This window comes from Amblyraja radiata, chromosome 28 (assembly GCF_010909765.2).
Source record: "Amblyraja radiata isolate CabotCenter1 chromosome 28, sAmbRad1.1.pri, whole genome shotgun sequence".
NCBI lineage: Eukaryota > Metazoa > Chordata > Chondrichthyes > Rajiformes > Rajidae > Amblyraja > Amblyraja radiata.
The window spans coordinates 11,844,813-11,859,840 of NC_045983.1; the positions used below are offsets into that span (position 1 = coordinate 11,844,813).

Consider the following 15,028-nt stretch of genomic DNA (forward strand, 5'->3'; position numbering starts at 1 on the left):
CATAGAACTAATATGAACGGGAGATCAATGGTCGCCATGTATTCGGTGGGCTGAAGGACCCGTTTCCATGCAGTAGCTCTTATAAAAAAAATCCCCAAACCATATTGCATTGCAAACCTGTTTGATAGGGAAGTTATCAGTTTTTATTTTGACTAGACTAAGTGCAGACCCGTTGGGTCTGCTCCCCCATCACTATATTCCACCACTTGCCCGTTTCCCCAATGCAACCCCCAACGCAATAGACGCGGCTTATTCCCCTCATCCACCAGCACTCCCTCCCCCTCCTCTTCACCCTCTCTCTTCTTTCCACTCTCCTCATCCCCTCCCCCAATCCTTCCCTCACCTCTCCCTCTCCTTCCCCTACCTTCAGTAACTCCCTCTCTCCATAACTCCTCTCCCTCCCTATCCTCCTCCTATCCCTCTATCCCCCCCCATTCCTCACCTCCCTATCCCCCCCCCCCCCACTATCCCTCCTGACCTCCCCCACTGCCTTCCTCTCCCTCTATTCCCCCTCATCCTCTCTCCCTCCTCACCTCCCCCACTTTCCTCCCCCTCTCCTTCCCTACCCCCTCCTCTCCCCCAATCCCCTCACTCTCCTTCCTCCTCTCCCCAGGATCTTTCCCCTCTCCTCCCTCCCCAATCCCTCCCTCATCTCTCCCTCCCTCTTCTTTCCCCAACCCTCAGTCACTCCCTCCCTCCCTCCCTCCATAAAAAGCAGCATCTGCAGTTCCTTCCTCCACAGGTCATTCATTGTTAGCTGTTTAGATCCCGTTGACTTGACGATTGGACCAATTTGCATTGTGTGTGTGTGTGAGTTACTCAAAACTCTGCGCAAATTGCTCGGCCAACCTGGAACCCGACTTTTGATTTGATTTGATCTCCCTCTGCACGCTCTGGCTCAGCCGCTGCTTGGCCCTTCCCCGTCCTGCCCGACTGCCCGTTGCTGCCGCTCTGCCCGTCCCTGCCCTGCCCGCCCGCTCGGCCCGTCCCCGCCCTGCCCACCTGCCTGCTCGCTGCCGCCGCCAGGCCAGGCGCGGGGGGGATGGAGTCAGTGTTCGTCACGGTGGGCATCACAAGTTTCGACGAGCTGGTGGAGAAGATCTCCGAGAGGGCCGTGAGGGTGAGTTCCCGCAGCGGCGGCAGTGGAGGCGACGGATGGTCGCAGCCATTCACTCTGGGGGATGGGTAGATGGGACCGCCATTGCCGCAGAGGGCAGGCGGGGAAGAGGCGTGAGGGAGAGAGAGAGAGACAGGACCGGGGCCTCCACTGAACCCCCCACCGCGGCCACCTCCGGTGGTGGGAGATACAGTAGACAAGTTACGGTGAGGAGGGGAGAGAGGAGTTTGTGAGTGAGGCGGGAGAGGTCGCGGTGCCGGAAGGGGCGTCGCCCTGGCGTTGACTGACAGGAGAGGAGACCAATCTTCGCATGCACGGTTTTTAAGATTTTTGACCTTAATAACTGAAAATATACCACCGACCGGAACAAAACATGTTGCACTTACACCACAGGAGAACAGTGAATAAGGTGGGGAAAATCGTAGTGCTATCGTGTACCGTTTTTGCGCAAATAATAAAACTGCACAAACCGGAAGAGCACAAGATCAGACTTATAGATAGGTAGGTAGGTAGATTCCAAGAATTTCGCATTTTTGTGCAGTTATTACCGTTTTGCAAATGTGGGTATTTTGCTTTATTTAAATTAACATGGTCAGTAGTCTATGTGCAATATCCATAATCTGCAAGTTGTGTAGAGGCAGTAGAATGTAGTGTTGACATCGTAAAATATATTGTTAATCTACTGTGTAAGGCAAATTCAAAAGCACTTTCTTAGTAAGTATTTGGAGGTGCTTTTAGTTAGTTATTAATAGCTAAAATCAAGAAGATGAATCCCATTTATATTTAGTGACAGGCTCCTGAATCATCCTGGTCTTCTTGTGCATCTGCCAATGAGTATGTATTTTTGGTCTGTGGGGGAGAACAAAATTTCTGTGGACCTGACCTGTGGAGAGAAATAGATGTTTCCCCATGTGTTCCAACTTCTAAACAAATTCCTTTTACATGTCTTCCTATAAGTTAATTTACTTCATTGTCACTAACTGGACAATGATTTAGATATAATTTATTCTCTTAAGAATGTGCAGGATAATTTGCCATCCAGACAGCCAAATTTGTAGCATTTAGTTTAGACACTGTTAACAAAAGTAGAAGCAACTCTGATTAAAGTAATGTAGGACAGAACTGCAGATGCTGGTTCAGTCTGAAGAAGTGTCTCAACCCGAAACGTCACCCATTCCTTCTCTCCAGAGATGCTGCCTGTCCCGCTGAGTTACTCCAGCTTTTTGTGTCTATCTTCTGATGAAAGTAACATCTTGTCTTGCATTGAATTTTCCAATATTCGAACTAACAAACAACTTCTTTCCCTTCCCCCCCCTCACACGTCTTTCCCGTACCCCACCAACTTCACCCCTTTCCCCTATATTCTATCCTCCAGCTTCACAATCTGCACCGTATCTCACATCTTTGTCTTTCATCTATGGCCTTTGTCTAGCCATCTGCCTGTAAAAAAGCTTTCACCTGTTTCCACTTATCATTTGTCAAGCTTTGTCCTGCCTCTCCTCTTCTTCTCGCTTTCTCCCCCGCCATCGCAATCAGTCTGAAGAAGGGTCCCGATCTGAAACATTACCTATCCATGTTCTCCAGAGATGCTGCCTGACCCACTGAGTTACTGCTGCACTTTGTGTCTTATCTTGTCTTGCATAGTTGCCATTTCAATTTTGTATGCTAGAGTGGGTGAAGAATTGTCTTTTATTCCTTATTTTGTTATTAAGTCATCAGGGTCTAAAAACTTTGATTATAAGTTGGAATGTAAAAAATAAATATAAAGATGTGTACTCCATTTTAATTCTCCGTTCTGTAGCAGAACAAAGAAACGTTTGCAGCCTATTTAATAATGAATAAGCTGATTAGGTACTACAGTAATCCCTCCATGTATTTTGCAATAATTTTTGGGTGTTGAAGGGCTTTCACACCTTTTGACATCATTGTCATTCAAGATGTTTGAGGTGAAAACCAAAATATTTTTCAAAGCATGTGACTAAGTCAATAGCTGCTTTGGCTTCCTGGCCTTCACAACAAAAACTGGTTATGTGATGTCGAGAAATTGAGAGAATTGTGGGTAGGAGAAGTGTACATTGTTGATCTTACCTGATTGATTGCAAATGCTTTGCAGATAGTTCGTAAATCATTAGGATTATTACAAAAACACTTGAATCGCAAAAGATCATTTCCATAATGAAATTTTGTTTAACTAGATAGATTTGATTTATCGCATTGTTTTCTTGTAATGTTTTTATGTGTTGTGTTCAGAGTCATGCCTGTACCATAGACTTTCAAGAAATGAGAACTTAAAGAATTGATGCAGTTTTCATTACAAGCTTGCAAGTCTTGCTCTGTGGGCATGAACTATGTCAGACATCAATGCACATATACCTTACACCCATGTGTCAGCTGTTTTCTGCCTAACTGCTGACAAGAGCCCCATTCATAATTCTTTTTATCCTTTCAATGAATAGGTAATTATTCAATATAAGGCAGGATATTTCGATCAGGCTATTTAGTGCAGCAGTGTAGTGTAACAAAATCTGCTGTTATTGGCAACCTGAGAGGAGAATGCTTGAGTTCCTGCAGTGATGTAACTTTAGCTGCTTTGAACGGCTGTTTATTTGGCACATCACTGAGCCTTTTATTCTAAAACCTAACACACAGGATGGGTCACATTCACCCCCATTCTTCATGTGTTGTAATATTTAATAGCGGACAAAGTGAGTGGAATAGTGGGTAATTTGAACTTACTTTTTCATAGATCAGAGGCTGAAAACAAGTTGATCCTCCGTTTTGTGGTATAACCCAAACAGTGACTTAGCATTTGTTACTGGAGAATGATCTTACTGGTCTAAGTTGAAAGAGAAAATTAATTCTTCTATTTGATTGATGTGATTGGAGGAGACTAGCATAGATCAGCAACATGATAAATCTCTGAATTTAGTTGCACAAACAGTTTCCTGGCTCTTTCATGGATGGGTTTAATACAGATTGTGAAATGATGAAATGCTGTTTTACATCCAGCACAATCCAATATCAAGATTTAGGAGAGAACACTTTTTTATTGTAAATTGGTATTGTAGGATTGATTGGTTTCAGCGTTTAATTTGACAAATGCAAGGATAAGCTCCTCATTTTTAACTTACAAGCCTTGTTTATACTGTCAAATACAGCTGATTAAAAGCAATTGAGAGGGTAAATGAGGTTCCACATTATTATGGTAAAATTTCTATGGTTCTAGCTAGACTGCTCGGTTTTACCAGCACAATGAACTATTCTGAAATGTCATTTGACTTTCCTAGTTAGTTGCTGTTATGAGTTGCAATCTTAAAAGAAGGGATAAGAAATCTGTAAAAGATATTTCTCATATTATTTGCCATTTTCAATAAACTTACTTTATGGATGAACTCTTCTTGGGGTTTTGTGTTGGAGAAATGAGATGAAATGACAAATTAAATTAAAACAGTTGTTGAGTATAGTTGACCATTTTCAGCTTTGAAAGTGTGCAAATACTTTAAACAACAATTTAAGGATAACAAATCTTGGTGATTCTGAAGCAGACTTATGGGTTGAAATGAAAATTTCACTTTGAGTTTAAAAAAAATGGTGCTGGGCGAACTCTGGGTCAGGCGACATCTATGGAGGGAAATGGATCAACAATGTTATGGTTCATAACCATCTTTAGACTGAATCACACTACAGCCGATAACAATTCAACATTGAAGATAATTACAACTTACATGTGAAACAAATGATAACTTCCCATTTCTCATATGGTTCCGAGTTCTTTTATTTGCTCTTTTCCTCTCCTCTAACTTTCTATGTTTCTCATTTTCAGTAACCTTCCCACTCTTTTCTTGCCTGAGTTCTGCTCCTGATCTCTCTACATTTACTCTTTCCGCCTCCTCTCTCTCCCTCCTCTCTCTCTCCCTCTCTCTCCTCGTTTCTTCCTTTCCCTTTTCTCGAATTACTCCTTATCTTTCTCTCTTCTCCTCTTTCCTCCTCCCTCCCCATCTCTCCTAATTTCTTCCTCCCATCTTTCCTGGTTCTTTTTCCACTCTTTCATTCTCGTTCCCTTTCATTTTTCCGTCCCTCTAATTTCTCTCTCCCTCTCTCTGTCTCTTTTCTGTGTTTTAATTAGTTATCTCAACTAAGTTAGCTTCCACGAAATCCATTGTCAAATGTGGTTACTCACACTCAGGAATATATTTGTATTTCTTTCCATGCTTTACTAAAAAGAAAAGTCGTTTTGTCAATAGAGAAATCTGAATCTTGGATTGGCTGGAGTACAGCCCAAAAGCCTGAGGAGCAAAAGTGTCCATATAACCATATAACAATTACAGCACGGAAACAGGCCATCTCGGCCCTACAAGTCCGTGGCCGAACAATTATTTTCCCTTAGTCCCACCTGCCTGCACTCATACCATAACCCTCCATTCCCTTCTCATCCATATGCCTATCCAATTATTTTTAAATGATACCAACGAACCTGCCGCCATCACTTCCACTGGAAGCTCATTCCACACCGCTACCACTCTCTGAGTAAAGAAGTTCCCCCTCATGTTACCCCTAACTTCTGTCCCTTAATTCTGAAGTCATGTCCTCTGTTTGAATCTTCCCTATTCTCAAAAGGAAAAGCTTGTCCACAATCAACTCTGTCTATCCCTCTCATCATTTTAAAGACCTCTATCAAGTCCCCCCTTAACCTTCTGCGCCCAGAGAATAAAGACCTAACTATTCAACCTTTCTCTGTAACTTAGTGTTGAAACCCAGGCAACATTCTAGTAAATCTCCTCTGTACTCTCTCTATTTTGTTGACATCCTTCCTATAATTGGGCGACCAAAATTGTACACCATACTCCAGATTTGGTCTCACCAATGCCTTGTACAATTTTAACATTACATCCCAGCTTCTATACTCAATGCTCTGATTTATAAAGGCTAGCATACCAAAGCTTTCTTTACCACCCTATCTATATGAGATTCCACCTTCAGGAACTATGCACGGTTATTCCCAGATCCCTCTGTTCAACTGCATTCTTCAATTCCCTACCATTTACCATGTACGTCCTATTTGATTTGTCCTGCCAAGGTGTAGCACCTCACATTTATCAGCATTAAACTCCATCTGCCATCTTTCAGCCCATTCTTCCAAATGGCCTAAATCACTCTGTAGTCTTTGTAAATCCTCTTCATTATCCACAACACCCCCTATCTTGGTATCATCTGCATACTTACTAATCCAATTTACCACACCTTCATCCAGATCATTGATGTACATGACAAACAACAAAAGGACCCAACACAGATCCCTGAGGCACCCCACTAGTCACCTGCCTCCAACCCGACAACAGCCTTCCACCATTACCCTCTGGCGTCTCCCATTCAGCCACTGTTGAATCCATCTTGCTACTCCTGCATTTATACCCAACAGTTGAACCTTCTTAACCAACCTTCCATGAGGAACCATGTCAAAGGCCTTACTAAAGTCCATATAGACAACATCCACTGCTTTACCCTCGTCAATTTCCCTAGTAACCTCTTCAAAAAATTCAAGAAGATTAGTCAAACATGACCTTCCAGGCACAAATCCATGTTGACTGTTCGTAATCAGACCCTGTTTATCCAGATGCTTATATATATTATCTCTAAGTATCTTTTCCATTAATTTGCCCACCACTGAAGTCAAACTAACAGGTCTATATTTGCTAGGTTTACTCTTAGAACCCTTTTTAAACAATGGAACAACATGCGCAGTACGCCAATCCTCGGGGACTATTCCCGTTTCTAATGACATTTGAAATATTTCTGTTCATGCCCCGGCTATTTCTACACTAACTTTCCTCAATGTCCGAGGGAATATCCTGTCCCTGGTAGGAATCTATAATGGAGTTCTGCTGGATAAATCTGAGGCATTTGAGTGATATGAATTTCATAATGACATAGGCGGTATTGCATTAAACCATTGAACTATGTGTAAGAAGCAACTGCAGATTCTGGTTTAAACTGAAGATAGACACAAAAAGCTGGAGTAACTCAGCGAGATAGGCAGCCTCTCGGGAGAGAAGGAATGGGTGACATTGCGGATAGAGATCCTTCTTCAGACTGGAACTAAATCATTAAACTAAATTGATTGAGAAATGGGCAGCAAAGGGTTGTTGCATGTGTGATGGTGCCAGATGAGAATTCCGTTGTCAAACCAGGGTTGGAATTGCACAGCTGATATATCATAAATAATTCAAAGTAAATTTTGTCCAAAAGTGTCCACATTTTTGAATGATAAGAAACTGGATACAATGCTTAACATGAATAGGCCAAATGAATGGAGAATTAGAGTTGGTTAAAATTTAAGATCAAGTATAAACATCTTATTCAGTAGTAATATTTGGAGGGAAGATAGCCAGCATATAATAATGAGAGGGGGCGGTGAGGTGGGTGATGAGAGGGAGGCGATGGGCAGATGGAGCCATTTGGGGGTGGTGGATTGTTAAGGCAGAGGCTGGTAGGTGATATGTGCAAACATATAAGGCAGGGAATATGGACAAACTGAAGCCAGTAGGGGAAGGGGAGATGAGAAATTATTTCATATTTAATTTATGTTTTTCATTTCCTCCAGACACACCTTTTATTATCCACTAACCTTTTTTTACTCTTACAGTCAGTAACATCAGAGTTTGTGTCACACAACCTCCTGGTTTTTGCCTATCACGAATCTTCACTTTCATTTGGAACAAAAATGTGTTTTTAAGCTTCTTGTGAACCGTCCTTGACCTTCAAATGTTAACTATTTTTCTTCTTCTACATATGCTGGCTGACTGCTGAGTAATTATTTGCATTTCCTGTTTTTATTACTCACAATTGTTTGTTTTGGTAATCCCGCTGGTGCTTTGTAAGTTGTTGTGTAGACTTTTTAATAACAATGATGTAACGAACTTCAATTTGGATTTGGTGGAGTAACTGTTTGCTAGACATTGAAGTCATGCTCTTATAGCGATATTGCTCAGCCCACCTAGTTCATGCCGACACAGTTGGCATTCTGGGCTGGGTCCCATTTGCCTGAATTTGGCCATTGCCCTCTGAACCCTTTCTATCCGTATATCTTTTGAAACGTCTTTTTCAAGTCGTAATTCTAGCACTTCTATAGCTTCCTCGGAGTTCATTCCAGATACAGACTAATCCCTGAGCTCCTTCTTAATAATCGTCCCTTTCCCCTTAAGGCTATGGCTCCTGGTTTTAGAATCCTACACCCTGGAAACAGACTGTGAATGCTCACTTATGCATGCCCCTCATGATCTTATCATCTCAATAAGATCACCCTTTAACCTCTAACACTCCAATAATTGCAGAGTCTCATACTATCCCGCTCTTCTCATAACTCGAATCCGTAAACCCAAGTAACATCTAGGTGAATATCCTCAGCACCCTCTCCACATCCCTCCCGTAGATGGGCGACCAGATTTGGATAATGATGTGTGGTAACACAGGCAATGTGTGGAACCCAAAAAATGGGCAAGGTGTGTAAAGTGTAATGATTTGGATTAGTCAATGACTATTTATAACTTTGATTTTATATTTTCCATTTATAAAGTTACGTTTTCTCCATATTCCCATCAACTACCCCCAGTTTACAAACACTTTACATATTTGAATTCCTGTGTGTTCTCACTGTAGTTATACAATTACCTTGGTTTCATATCTGGTAAATGTAGGGCAAAACCAACTAATAATGTCATGTACATTTAAAATAATGTTCAATAATTAATATGTAATCTAAATTTCACAAATATTTTCAAATAAATCAAGCAAATTAAATGTTTTCTTTACTTTTCCCTTGCAGGTGTCTAGCCCTTGCAACCATGTGTACTTGTGTTAGTTTGACGACGAAGGAAAAGATGAAGGTGCTGCAAAAAGGGAAGAATAATGGAAAATCACAAGTCCCCAAAAATATTTTTTTGGTACTCGTACACACAAACAGATAACACAAATCACTCATGAACTTCGGCGTACAGCTTATTCATATGTTCGGATGACCATCTGTCCAGCAGAGATCACACCTGTGTACACCCTGAGGTCTCTGCTAGTTACAATAGGAATGAAAAATGCAAGGAGCTCCTAGAGGGGAAAGATGTAAGTAATATTATTTTTTATAAATTGTCGTAATCAGTGTTATTTCCTTTGGATACCTTGGACTAACTCCTTATCTGGTTTCCAAGGTACAGTTGCAGGTGGGAATGTTCTGGGACCCTCCTCCTCCTCCTCCTGTTAACTGTTTAACTACCACTTAGGACCTAGATGTGGCAGTGCTTTAATTCCATGTGTTGGTTGTGAGTTTGCTAAGTTCAGTCTTTTGCTGGCCTGCTATTCAATATGTTTGTCAACCTGTGTCGCAGCATCACCAGGTTGTTACCTTATTTTTGGGTTTACCAAATGCACCCAATAGCACCCAAAATGGCAGAACTTTCTGCACTCCTTTGAGGAATTGGCTTCATTGTTGCAGTCAAATTATGGATTTGCCGTCATCTATATTACTAAAAGTCTGATCTTGACCACTTCCTGATTTCTCTTTCATGATTTTAGAAAAAAAACGATGCCACTTACGGCTGTGATTTTGGCCATATTACTCAGAGTCCCCCTCCGCTGTGCAGGACAAGAGGATTTTTCCCATCGATGAAAATAAAAGATGTTATTAATGTTTAAAAAAGTTGAGATTCTCTCTGCTGCCCCTGCTGGTGGGAGGGGGGGGACGGACTATAAAAACCCGGAAGTGTTAGCCTCATTCGTCTCTGCAAGATGGGGGAATTGAGAGGATCATGTCTCTCAGTCTGAGCTGTGAATAACACTGAACGCATGTCTACTAAACTGTGAGTGTGGTTTTACTGACCTTGAGTGCCCTTAATGTGGTTTGAAAATGAAAATGTGGTTGGTTTGAAGTAAAAGCACTGCAAATGGCTGGTGGGGCTTGGGTTGAAGTAAAAGCACTGCAAATGGCTGGTGGGGCTTGGGTTGAAGTAAAAGCACTGCAAATGGCTGGTGGGCTAAACTTGACAACTTCCTGTTTGCACTGTATATTGATTTGAGATAAAACGCTACCACTTACGGCTGTGATTTTTGGCATCTTACTCAGTCCCCCTCCGCTCATCAGGAGCCGAGGATTCTTCCCATCAATGAAAAATAAAAGTGTTATTAGTTTTAAAAAATGTTGAGATCTCTCTCCTGTCAATCACGCCATGAAGGCCACACCTTTTCTGGTGGGAGGGGGAGGGATTATAAAACCCGGAAGTGTGGGTGTGGCTCAGTCTCTGCATGATGGGGAGGGAGAGATCACGACTCTGTCTGAGCTGTGAATCAACTGAACACACTGAATGTCTACTGAATTGTGAGTGTGGTGTTTTGTGTGTGTAAAGGAGTGATTACTGACACACTGTAACCTTTACTGTGAGTTTAATATAGCACGTGGCACACACGTCCCAGCACTGACTGCATCCAGCCTTCAGGCGTACTGTGGCAGGTTTATTATACAGAACCTGCATAGCTAAGCAAACTCTCCGTAGTGAGCCGGAGGTTTTACAATCCGACCCAAGCGAGTGCGCACAGCACCTTCACCCTCCCCGCCCGAAAGAATAGGAGAGGGACAGGAACAGAAACAGGAGGGGGAGAGAAGATGGGTGGGGAACCCAGCTTGAAGGGGGAACGGAGAGGCACAGGTGAGCCAGGTGAGAATGAAGGGGTAGAACGAGCTGAAGTTGTAGAGAGATAAGACCTTGAGGGAGACAGCAGAGCCTGGGGAGCAAAACCGGGAGGAGCAGGGGGGGCTACCAGAGGCAAAAAAGGACTGACCGTGGCATGCAGGGAGCAGATGGAACGTTAGTGGAGGAAGGCTCGACACGCGATGGAGGGGTATACGGAACCGCAGGAGGTGGTGTGGGCTCGTTAACCGCCAACAGATGCTGGCGGCTGCTGCATCGGTATACAGTCCCTTCGAAATCCACCAGGTAGGACCGTGGCGCGCTGTCAAACCCGACGACGGTGGCAAGTCGGGAATAGCGGTGGGCGTCTGCAAACGGACGACCTGTCCAGGCATCAGTGGCGAAAGAGGGCGGCAAGATTTATCATGCGATCGTCGCTGGATCTCGTGCTTCTGGGCAATACGTTTCTGAACATCAGCAGGCTGCAGGACTTTGGGCATCAGGGACTGCTGGGCAATAGGCATCGGAGGGCGGACAACTCGGGACATTAGTCGCTGGGCAGGGGATCCCATGGTACTGTCTCGGGAAATGTTCCGAAGGTTTAGGAGACCCTGATAGAAATCCCCGTTCGAGAGGCGGGTTTTTTCAAGCAGGTGCTTAGCGCTGCGGACCGCCCGTTCAGCTAGACCATTGCTTTGCGGGTACTCCGGGCTGCTGGTGAAATGATTAAAGTTCCACTTTGTGGCAAACGCTCGAAACTCGGCGCTGGTGGAACTGGCGACCGTTGTCTGTCTGCAGCCGGACAGGGGAACCAACGTGGCAAAGTGGCGGCGAAGCTTGCTGATCACCATCTCGGAGGTGATTTGCAGGAGGGCCACCTCGAACCAATTCGAGTAAGAGTCTACTAGCACAAGGTAATGCTCCCCGCGCCAGTCGAAAATGTCGGCAGCCAGAGAAGGACCAGGGCATGTCAGGTGCAGGCTGCTGCAAAAGTGGTTGTCTTTGCTGATGCGGGGCAAGCGAGTGACAGTCCGGACAGGAATCCACCCTTGCCTGGATGTATTTAGCCATGGCCGGCCAGTAGTACTGTTCCTGGGCATGTGAGATAGTGGCATCTGCCCCGGGATGACCCATGTGGGCGGCATCAAAATACAAGCGATGCCGGGATGACAACTTTGTGTCCTTTGATATAATACCGTCACGGAGGACTAACTCATCGCGGACCAAAAAATACGGGTGGACGCTGGCAGGCAACGAATTCCGTTTGGGGGCCACCCGCGCTTGATGACAGCAGCAAGCTGCTGCAGGTCGGGGTCGTTAGCGGTATGTTCAACCAAGCACTGCAGCTGGTGAGAAGGGACGAAGTTAACGTTCAGTACCTGTAAGTCCGACTGCTCGAAGGGGTGTTGGTCGCAGGAGGCCCAGGGGGCCGGGACAGTGCATCAGCCACATGCATCTCGGTGCCCCTCTTGTATATGTTTAAAGTCAAAGCGCTGTAGCTGCAGCATCATCCGCTGGAGCCTGGCAGGAGCGCAGTGTATTGGTTTGTAAGTATCGTTACCAGGGCTGGTGGTCCGTCTCAACGGTGAACCTGGTGCCAAATAAGAAGTCCTTAAACTTCGAACACGCGAAAACCACCGCCAGCAGCTCCTTCTCTATCTGAGCATAGCGCTGCTCTGTGTCCGTCATGGTCCTAGAGGCATAGGAGATGGGCAGCAGCGAGTAATCAGCGTGGGGTTGCAGGCAGGCAGCACCAGACCAAATCGAGAGGCATCGCAAGTGACCACGATCGGACGCAGCAGATCAAAAAACTTCAGTGTAGGTGTGCTGACCAGCCTCGTCTTTAGCAGGTCAAACGCCTGATGGTGGTGTGGAAACCATGCCCAGGCAATGTCCTTCTTTGTGAGCTGTCTCAGGGGTGCGCTCAACTCGCTGAGGTCGGGGATAAACTTCCCAGGTAATTCACCATACCCAGGAAACGCTGCAGACTGACAACGTCTGTCGGGGGGGCAGCTCTGAGATGGCGCTGGTCTTTTGCGGGTCTGGCTTCAACCCTTGGGCCGTGAAAATGTGGCCGACATATGTGACCTCAGGCACCCGGAACTTGCACTTTGACCGATTGAGCTTCAAATTTATCTGCCGAGCACGGTCCAAAATCCGCCGGAGGTTGTGGCCGTGTTCGGCCACATCCCTCCATAGACCAGAATGTCATCCACAATAATCGCGCAGGGCAGACCTGCAAATAATTGTTCATTGAATGCTGAAATACCTCGCTGGCAGAGTTGATGCCGAACGGCATCCGTAAAAACTTAAACCTGCCGAAGGGCGTGCTGAACGTGGTCAGGTCCGTGGAGCGTTTGTCCCAGTGGTATCTGCCAAAACGAACTTCTGGCATCGAGGACGGAGAACACAGTGGCTTGTTCCACCTGGGCGGCAACATCTTCGACAGTCCTCATGGGGTAGTGGGGCCGTTTAATCGCCATATTCAAGTCCTTGGGGTTGATGCATACCCGTATCTCATTTTTTCCTTTCTTCAACGTGGCGACCATGGTGGAGACCCATTCGGTTGGATCGCTGACAGCCTCCAGCACACTCCCATGTTGACCATGTCCTTCAGCATCTTTTCCACCTTGCCCTTCATGGCAAAAGACACTCTGTGGGGTGGACGGATCACAGGCACCACAGATGGGTCAGTCACGATCTTGTACACCAACGGCAGCTTCCCCAGCTTGTCGTCAAACAGGTCTGGGTATTCAGATAGTGGATCCATCACAGCTTGCACCTCGTGGACCGTAGGGTCAAACGACACCAGACCAAGATCCTGGCAGGCCTGGTTGCTCAGCAACGTCACACAGTCACTGTCCAGAATGAAGAAAGACAGGTCCTGGGAAGATTTCTGCAGCACGCAGTGGAAAGTCGCCCTCCCCATGGTGTTAGTTCTCTCCCCATAGGCACGCAAAACAGAACGGTCTGCATCAGCATCTCATTATTCTTATCTGGTGGAACAGCTTTGTTGACATTACGTTCACTTTTGCCCCCGTGTCGAGTTTAGCAGAGAAGGACTTGTTGTTACAGTTATGTTCACAGAAGGATCGGGGAGGCGAGATCGGCTGTGGAGGAGAGTGTAAATACTTACATCTCCCGTGGAATAGCTGAGCTCAGAGTCGGGGGCAGCGTCAACAGAGGGCTGAGAATCCATCTCGCTATCAACTTGTAGAAGGTTGTTTAGGAGTTGTCTGGGAGATGAGGGCACTTTCCCACGGGACCTGCAGGCAGCTGCAAATGGTTTCTTCTCCCGCAGAAATTGCAGGTCTTCCCAAGGGCTGGGCACTGTGATTCTGAGGAGTGCGCGTAGTTGCAGTTAGGACACTTTTGAGATCTCGGGTCCCGGGGGTGTACGAACGGGCCGCGGTGGGGGGCGAAAGTTGTCTTCATCCGTCGTTGTCCAGCAACACCAGTTAAATTTATGGCTCGGTTGTCAGACCCCCTCTGCCCATGCGGAGGGGTGACCACTTCGGCAATGCGGCACGCATGCATTGCCTGAGTCAGGGTTAGGTCAGGCCATTGCAGCAGGTCGGCACGCAGCTTCTGATCGATCATACCAGTGACGAGAATGTCTCTGATGAGCTGGTCGCGCATGGTTTCAAATCGGCACCGCTGGGCAAGGTGCCGCAGGTCAGCGATGAAGCATCAACAGGTTCATCCGGCTGTTGCTTGCGTGAGAAGAACTGGCCCGCTCCAGTATACGGTTGGAGGGCAGGTCAATATCTCCGCGAATTTGCGCAAAAGACATACGGGTCGTCGGCCGATTCAGCTGGCTCGACCGGCTGGTCGTTGTCATCCAGGACCGCTGGTTCGTAGACAAAGGTTTGAGCTCTTCATGCATCGGGACCGGCCAGGTTGAGCAAGCAAGAGTGATGCTTTGACCGCGGCTGGGTCGTTCCGGTGCGCAATATTGACGTAGTGAGTGTAGTCCATCACAAAAGTCGACCGCTCCGCAATGTCAGCATCGAAGAAAGGGGAGATGGCTTTCGGCATGAGGATGCCATGTCAAGGGAAACCAACACTGGGCACTAACGGGGACAAAATAAATGAAAACCGGTAAAAGGGAAAGCGAGTTTTTTAAACTTCTGACACCATGTAAAGGAGTGATTACTGACACACTGTAAGCTTTACTGTGAGTTTAATATAGCACGTGGCACACACGTCCCAGCACTGACTGCATCCAGCCTCAGGCGTA

The 15,028-nt window shown here is 45.8% G+C and overlaps 1 protein-coding gene across 1 annotated transcript in view; it reads left to right on the forward strand.

Moving 5' to 3' along the window:
* brip1 (BRCA1 interacting helicase 1) overlaps nucleotides 1-15,028 on the forward strand; it is a 233,200-nt gene that overhangs the window by 43,219 nt on the left and 174,953 nt on the right. Inside the window, 3 exon segments of the mRNA XM_033046369.1 lie at nucleotides 8,940-9,042; nucleotides 9,045-9,132; nucleotides 9,135-9,229. Of these exon segments, the coding sequence (XP_032902260.1) occupies nucleotides 8,940-9,042; nucleotides 9,045-9,132; nucleotides 9,135-9,229 (286 nt within the window).